At 42.3% G+C, this 8,090-nt stretch overlaps 1 protein-coding gene across 1 annotated transcript; it reads right to left on the bottom strand.

Annotated features, from left to right (window-relative positions):
* Window positions 1-807: 807 nt before the first annotated feature.
* On the bottom strand, window positions 808-3,345 carry LOC117665241 (pleckstrin homology-like domain family A member 2). The gene is made up of 2 exons (XM_034416900.3): window positions 2,676-3,345; window positions 808-1,225 (listed from the first exon to the last, which is right to left on the bottom strand). The coding sequence occupies exon 1, from the start codon at window positions 3,163-3,165 to the stop codon at window positions 2,719-2,721; it is 447 nt and encodes a 148-aa protein (XP_034272791.2). The 5' UTR covers window positions 3,166-3,345; the 3' UTR covers window positions 808-1,225; window positions 2,676-2,718.
* Between the last annotated feature and the right edge of the window lie 4,745 nt (window positions 3,346-8,090).

The following is an 8,090-nucleotide window of genomic DNA, read 5'->3' as shown; positions in this document are numbered from 1 at the left end:
AGAGTAGCACAACCTTTCTGGTCCTCTTCATGATTTTCAATGTCATTCAAACAGGGCATCCTTTTGGACTTAAACTTCTGCATGAAACCACCGAGGGAAGTCATTCATCAGCAAAGCACTGATGGTACGCACTTATACATCTTCTCCCCTTGGCCAAACAGGCAGTGCAATGACAGTGCTGGCACAGTTCCAGAGGCTGTCAGGACACTGGAGAGAGAGAGTGAGTCTAATTGAATCTCTCCAATATGGAATGGCTTTGGATTTGTAGATGTAATGATTCTATTTTACACCCATTCAGAGGATTGCAATTGTTTCTGGGCAGACTCTGTTCAACATCACTCATGCCTTGGTCATCTCCCAGTTGGATTAATAATTTGATTCAAAAGCTCAAAAAAGGAACTTTTTTCAAGTGAAGTATGCAGAATCTAACTGCAAGGCATTATCTATATAATGCATTGTTTATGTTATACACTGGTAGATTAAAAATATTGGGAAGAAATAATGGATTTTTCTGTCAGTACTGTAGATCATGGCTCAGATAGTCTTCTGACATTTTTTAAACCTAGAAAATTATTTGAGAGGGTAAACAATCTGTTTAGTAAATTTGTACTGAGATTCATAATGTCCACGCTTAAATATTATATTTCTAGCCATGGTATGCCTTATTGACACATACATGTTGTATCTTATAATTCATACTAGCAAAGTGGTTAATCGCTTGTATTTTTTTTTTGTAGGCCCTCAGTGTAGGTTACATGTAGAACACAGGTTTTCACTCCTAATAAAGGGAACAGTACACAGCAGAAATATAGTAAAAAAAGCATTTTATTTGGAATGGACATATTCAAATGCTAAAAGCAATTTAAGACAAATGTTTATCAAAATAAATACAAATATAGATATTACAAATAATTTAAATGGTTTCACACCTGCAGGTGCTACATGTTACTTGCATCTCATAAATAGAAAAACAATCTTTTTTTAATGCAAAGTTGGGTGTCTTGGACATACAACCTTATTCTTTGCCTTAAGTCTTTTTTCTTTTTTTTTTAAAAAAAAGTTCTTTGGTTTATAAATGCCTCTAAGGAGAAGCTTGGCCTCTTTGCTTAGCTGTCTGATCACACCTGGAAAAAATCTGGATATAGTAGTATCCTTTGTTTTCCTTCATTCGTATCCTGTCCTGGTTCAGTCCAAGACAAATGTATTTGTTATCCAGATGTATAATCTATTGAAAGAAAAAGAAAAGAAAACTGTTAGGGATACAGGAAAAATGCAAAACAGTGGTTATTTCTCCCCCTTTTTTAATCTAATGTCTGAATAGGGTTTACTAATACAGTAACTGATGACAAGCACAAGCAATATATTGCACTGGGCTTTTAAAGTGTTTAGAAATTAATTCTCACTCAAGAATAAATTCACTAGCTCCACTGCAACCTACTCCAAATTATGAATAGGAACAGATCTTAAAAGTCTGCATCTGAAAATCAAGTAGTGCAACATCACACAACACATATTCATCACAGTCAGCAGTACTGAGCCTAATAAAATTTACTTCTAGGCAAGTACAATGGCAATCCCATACACACTTCCTTAGTAGCAATACCAAGGAAGGAACAATACCAAGTTTGGGTTTAAGAGCTTTCGTGGAACCCCACAGAGATTAAGGCTGCTTGCTGCAATTGCGCTGAACTTTTAAATAAGCAAATGGAGAGTAACTTATTGGAATCATTTCAAGTCTCCCAGTGACTAGGCATAATTGTGCAAAAATGTAGCACTATGCGGAAAGGTTGTAAAAAGAGGGCTATATATGTCCCCTCTTGCATTTTTAAAATAAACCCTAGAAAGATAAAAAATATAGGAATTATATTTGCTATTTGAAAGGCACAGACTGAATGCACGAAAAGGACAATTTTGCCTGTACCATCAGCTCTCTGAGCAACATTCAAGGCAGTACTCAGCAGAGAAATTCTGGGAAGGCCAGTATTTCCTAGCTTTAGGTCTTGTCTCAGTAAACCAAGCAGAGCAACCACAGAGACCTGACTATTTCTTCCCTGCTCCTTCAGGGAGTGACTCAGGCACAAGTTCTGGAGAGGCAAAAACAAGCAGCTCCTTTTGACAGAAATTCTGCACCCCAGCAGATTTCAAACTGTTCTTCCTCTGCAGCTGCCTCCGGTTCCTGTCACTTGAATCTCAAATATGTTGCAGTCTCTATTCCAATGAATGAACCCTTTTGAGGCAAGCTGCTTTCTAGCTAGGAACGTGCCTCAGAATTACCCTTTGTGTCTCATGTCTTGTGCGGGTATGTACAGCTATAGTAAGTCAGTTCGTTACTATTGTTATAAACTTCCCCTCTTCGCTAACGTTTTCCTTATACAGCTCTCAGAAATCTGGACTGACTGAACCCCAAGACAAATGCAGAGCAAACTTCCGCAGTCCTTAAATATAAATACTTATAGAGTCTCGGCTCCCACAATAGACGCAAGACCTGGCAGAGAGGGAAACAAGCATAGCTTTCTCCAAGTTCAAAAAAGAATAGGAATTGCCTAACTTTATTTTTAAAAAATAAAATTGTTGTTGGAGAAGCTTCCCTTCAACTTTCTCAGCTGAGGAACATTTGAGACCTAGGATCAGAAGCGCAACCTACACTAGAGGTCAAAACAGCGGCGATCGCTCACCTCGGCTAGGCTTTTCCGCGGAGGGGCTGGGCGGGCGCGGGGTTCAAGGCGCCCGAGCCAAGCGCCGGTCGCGACTGCCCGCCGCCGCCTGCTCGACGGCCTCCTGCCGGCTCTTGAAGTCCTGGATGGCGCGCTTGTTCTGGAAGTCGATGAGCGCCATGGTGATGGAGGCGTTCCAGCAGCTCTCGCCCGGGCACCGAAAGTCGATCTCCTTGCGGTCCGTGGTGACGATGGTGAAGTAGACGTACTTGCCGGTGCGCTCCACGCAGTCCACCTTCTGGATGGAGCCGAAGCGCAGCTCCTTGGCGCGGGCCCTGCTGCCGCCGACGCCGCCGCTGCCGACGCCGCCCTCGGGCGAGAAGAGGCTCAGGCTCTCCTTGCTCAGCACCACCTGCTTCTTCTTCCACAGCTGGAAGAGGCTGTCGCTGCGCTTCTCCAGCTCGCCCTCGCGGATCACCTCCGACGCCGGCGCCACCGACGGCCCTTTCATTCTGCCCGCTACTGCCGCCCCGCCACGCGACTACGATGCCGGCTCTGCAGTGCCCGGGTGCCGCCGCTGCTCGTGCTGCTTTGCGGGCGAACAGCCGGATGGGCGCCATTTATGGTCGTTGAGCCTGCCCAGGTCCCGCCCCGTGCTTGCCGCCTCCGCCTTTCAGGGCGAGACGAGATCGAGCCGGCTTGCATGCCGGTGGGTTTTCTTCCTGCCGCCCCCTCGCCTGTCAAGCCACGAACAACAGAAAGCCCCCTCCCGCCTCCCCCCTCCCCTCCCCCCCTCAGCCCCGCCGCCTTCAGATTGCGCGAAGTGAGGCGCGGCTGGATCGGTCTCAATCGGCGACTTTTCGGCTTCCTGCCGCTCCTTTCTCGGCACCGAAGTTTCCGAAGCATCCCCACCCCCACCCCGCTCGCTTTCGGATTGCCTATTACCCCATTAAAGGAAGTGTTGCGGCGGCTTTCCTGCCTTCCCAAAACTCCTAAGCACTTTTTGGTTGCTGCTTCCTTACAGCTCTGAGTAAAAAAATTAATTAATTAATTAATTAATTATTAATGATGATGATGAAGAAGAAGTTTAACTTGAACATTTTGACTCTACAAAAAAGCACCTTACTCGGAACAGTTTACAATCTCCGAGGATACCTTAACAGTTCCTAGGTCCTTGGTTAGGACTCGAGCTGCTGAGCTATTAACCAGCCTCAAAGGCTGTGAATCTCACCAAAGATTAACCAATAATAATAAAGCCTTTAGGATTTTTGGGCCCCCAACGTTTCGTTTGGCGTTCATTATTCTCTTTACCAAATAATAATAACCTTTATTGTCACTGCACAACATATGTACAATGAGATTGGTGGAGCTCCCTCAGTGCACCCATTAGGTAAATATAGGCCCAAAATATCATTAGGGCCTGATGAAGCCTTAATGAAGCCCTGATAAAATTATGTGGCAGAGATGCCAGATTTCAAAACACATTTTTTCATCCCAGAACTGTGGATCTGGAGGGAATTCAAAACTACAATTGTATGACCACAATTGACCCAAAATTTTTCTTGCTAAGTGAGACATTTGTTAAGTTAATCTTGCTCTATTTTACGACCTTTCTTATCACAGTTGTTAAGTGAATCAGTGCAGTTGTTAAATTAGTAACACCGTTGTTAAGTGAATCTGGCTTTCCCATTGATTTACCTACTTGTCAGAAGGTCGCAGAAGGTCATCACATGATCCCGAGACACTGCAATGGACACAAATGTGAATCAGTTGCCAAGTGTCTGGATTCTGATCACATGACCATGGGGATGCTACAATGGTTGTAAGTGTGAAAAAGGGTCTTAAGTCACTTTTTTCAATGCTGTTGTAACTTCGAATGGTCACTAAATGAACTGTTGTAAGTTGAGGACTACCTGTATTCATATGGAACAACTGTCTACCTCTAACGGCATCTTTGAGGAGGCGCTTTCCTGTATAACCTATGATTGTGTTTCTTCTGGAAATATGGTAGCATCCGCTTCTCTCCCTTTTATCCTATTTTATTTAACTCAGAGTAATAGTTCTTATTCCTGTGTCTCCTGTTCTGCAATTTCTTAAAGCGATTTTCTACAATTCTTAGGAATTCTGTAGAGGAAAAAGAAGGAAAAAGCTGCTGGTGTGGCTTAGGTACCTCTTGTCCTGTTCACCCAACATACTATAACCAGATGCATTAACGTTCCAGCAGGTACATTCACGCTACAGGTTAATTTGGTTTGTTTTAATCTTGCTTTGTGTGTGTTTTGGGGTGTAACTGGATTACAAGCCCAGTGGGTTTGGTTGGTTTCAGTATATTGAGTCAAGTAAGATAATGGGCTAAGAGTATTTTGTGACTGTGACTTATGGGAGAAGGCTGAGGAGGGGGGTCCTGAGTGTTGTCTAAATATTTCTCAACTGAAAACTTGTTCAGCTTTGTGTCAAATAAGGATTAGAAATTAAGAACTGACTCCATTCTTCTTCAGGCATTAAACCTTGTTCTGACCTTCGAGGCTAAGATCATAGTTGTTTGCTCTTGAACAGACATGACACACTCTCACCTCTGATTTGTACTACTTTCTATCTATACCTTTTATCATGCACACCTAACCCGTAAAGGTAAAGGTTCCCCTCGCACATATGTGCTAGTCGTTCCTGACTCTAGGGGGTGGTGTTCATCTCCGTTTCAAAGCCGAAGAGCCAGCGCTGTCCGAAGATGTGTCTGTGGTCATGTGGCCAGCGTGACTGAACGCCAAAGGCGCACGGAACGCTGTTACCTTCCCACCAAAGGTGGTCCCTATTTTTCTACTTGCATTTTTTAAGTGCTTTCGAACTGCTAGGTTGGCGGAAGCTGGGACAAGTAACGGGAGCTCACCCTGTTATGCAGCACTAGGGATTCAAACCGCTGAACTGCTGACCTTTCGATTGACAAGCTCAGCATCTTAGCCACTGAGCCACATAACACACAATATATCACATGTACATAATCCAAGAGAAAGAGGTGTACAATAAAATAAATCTTGACCCACCGAACAAGAAGCTGATTTGTTGCTTCTGTCCTGCGAAACGTGTATTAGCAATGCAACAGTTGTTGTTTTCAATCGGAAACTTGTGTTTCCATTTCTTCCAGCAGCTTTTAAAATCAATTCAGTAGGATCCTCACCGGACCAAACATGCATAGGATCATAGCTTTAATTTCAGAAGATCCATTTGCAAGAAACAGTTGGGAAGGAAAAGAATTTCTCCAATCATTAGTGACAGAGTGAAATTCACCAACTAGTTAAAGTAACTGGGCCATTGCATATACACAGAATATTCAAACCTGGTGCCATTTCCTATCTGCTAATCCAAGATTTGGTCAGCCTGGCATATGTCTTTTCTGACATATGTCCCCTGCTGTCTTTCTGCTCTTCTTAAGCCTATTGTTCCTTTTCCACAAGTTTATCCTGGGCTTTCCATTCCCCTTTGCCTCACTTGTGGCTCACAGGATGATTGGCCTCAGGAATGCAGCTGTCGCCAAGCCCACAGGGTCTGAGTCAGCTGCAGCTCTGGGATTCTCACTGCTGGGCTATGTCCAGGGACTCTGGAGTAGGCGTGTGTCTGAAAGAGAAGGATTTAACTTCCTTATAAATGTCATTCTTTTCCTTTCCTATAGAAAAGCGAAAGGTAGAGACTGGCTAGTCTGCATTCTTTCACATTCTCTCTGTAATGACCTGCAATAAATCAATTAAACCAATTAACTGTCCCTCACCAACTTCCTTTTTTCACAGACCATGTGGACTGCCATTTTCTAACTCACAAAGGTTCCTATTATCTCAAGAGCAGGACCAAAGTTTGCCATCTCATTGCTCAGGTGATCAATGGTGAAAAAAATATGGGAGAGGCAATGAAGGGTAGAACTGTGTCCCATATTATGCTCTATTAGGCATCTCTCAGATGCAGTGGAGATTGTGTTCCCATGTCGATCCTTGAAATAAAATTCAATCCAGTTAATTCCTACATATAGAGGGCGAGAGGGGCACGATTTTGTCCAAATTTCTTAACCTAGTTCTAAAAATACTTCAGCAGTAGCATTTTTTTTTACATGTTAGAAAGAGAGAGAAATCACATGTGCTGAAATTCTTTCTATCATACAATAAATGTGAGTATAGTACTGGGCCATTACATATACATGTACTCCAGCTATTTCCATGTATGTTTGCAAATCCAGACAACATGCAACAATCCATGACTAAAGGAAACATGACTTGATATGATGTGTGAGCATACCGGTAATCAGTTTTAAAAGCAAAGGAAAATATTTCAAGGATACATTTTTATAGCTTTCTCCATTATAAAGTGAATTATGCCAATAACACATACTGCTTAATTATCTGTTTATGTGTGTTTTATTAGATCAAGGTCTGCTACATTTACAAGGTTATATTTCTTGATTGTATAAATTATGCTGAATGTGTTCCAACTATTCTGCATTTTCCAGAAATATCCTAAAACACTGGGTACAGCAGCCATACATAAGAAGCCTTACTTCAATAACTGAACACTGAGCTGGAAATCTGAGACAGGCATTTTTATTTGGAACAGTTTGCCTGCAAAAATTGTGGGTCCTTCATCACTGGAGGTTTTTAAGAAGAGACTGGACAGCTTACTTGTCTAAAATGGTATAAGGTTTTCTGCTTGAGAAAGGGGCTGGACTAGAAGACCTATTCTATTCTATTCTATTCTATTCTATTCTATTCTATTCTATTCTATTCTATTCTATTCTATTCTATTCTATTCTATTCTATTCTATTCTATTCCATTCCATTCCATTCCATTCCATTCCATTCCATTCCATCCCATCCCATCCCATCCCATCCCATCCCATCCCATCCCATCTCATCTCATCTCATCTCATCTCATCTCATCCCATCCTATCCCATCCCATCCTTGTGTTCAGGGAAGACCTGGAGAATGGCTACAACTTTGCTTGACTGAAAGTTGCTAAAGCATCCCTGTGTATTGTGCCAAAGACAGTTATGTTGCTTTTCAGAGTTTCTCCACCAGCACAGTAGGTCAGGAGCAGGATTAGTTTCTAGGAATATTGAAGAGAAACTGTGTGACCATATTCATATGATATTATAAAAGCAATTACCTGTAGGGTTAGTGTATTGTCCAGATCTGACTGGGATAAAGGCAAAGGGCAAGAGTTGTTTCCCACAGTGATAAATTGGCTTATAACCCAAGATTATATAGGCCCAAATTGCCACCCCTCCAAAGAGCCTGCTGCTTCTCTACTGTACTGAAAGTGTATGAGAAAGTGAGATTACAATTGTTTGAATAGCAGAGAGTTGATTCTCATTTTACACTAAACGTCACTCATCAGAATTCTTGTGTTGCTACTTTAACTCCTTTTCTAATCAATATTACTAATCTGGGAACAAA

Source organism: Pantherophis guttatus, chromosome 1 (genome assembly GCF_059756535.1).
Source record: "Pantherophis guttatus breed Tessera chromosome 1, ASM5975653v1, whole genome shotgun sequence".
Taxonomy (NCBI): Eukaryota; Metazoa; Chordata; class Lepidosauria; order Squamata; family Colubridae; genus Pantherophis; species Pantherophis guttatus.
This window is presented reverse-complemented; position numbering and strand designations above follow the sequence as displayed.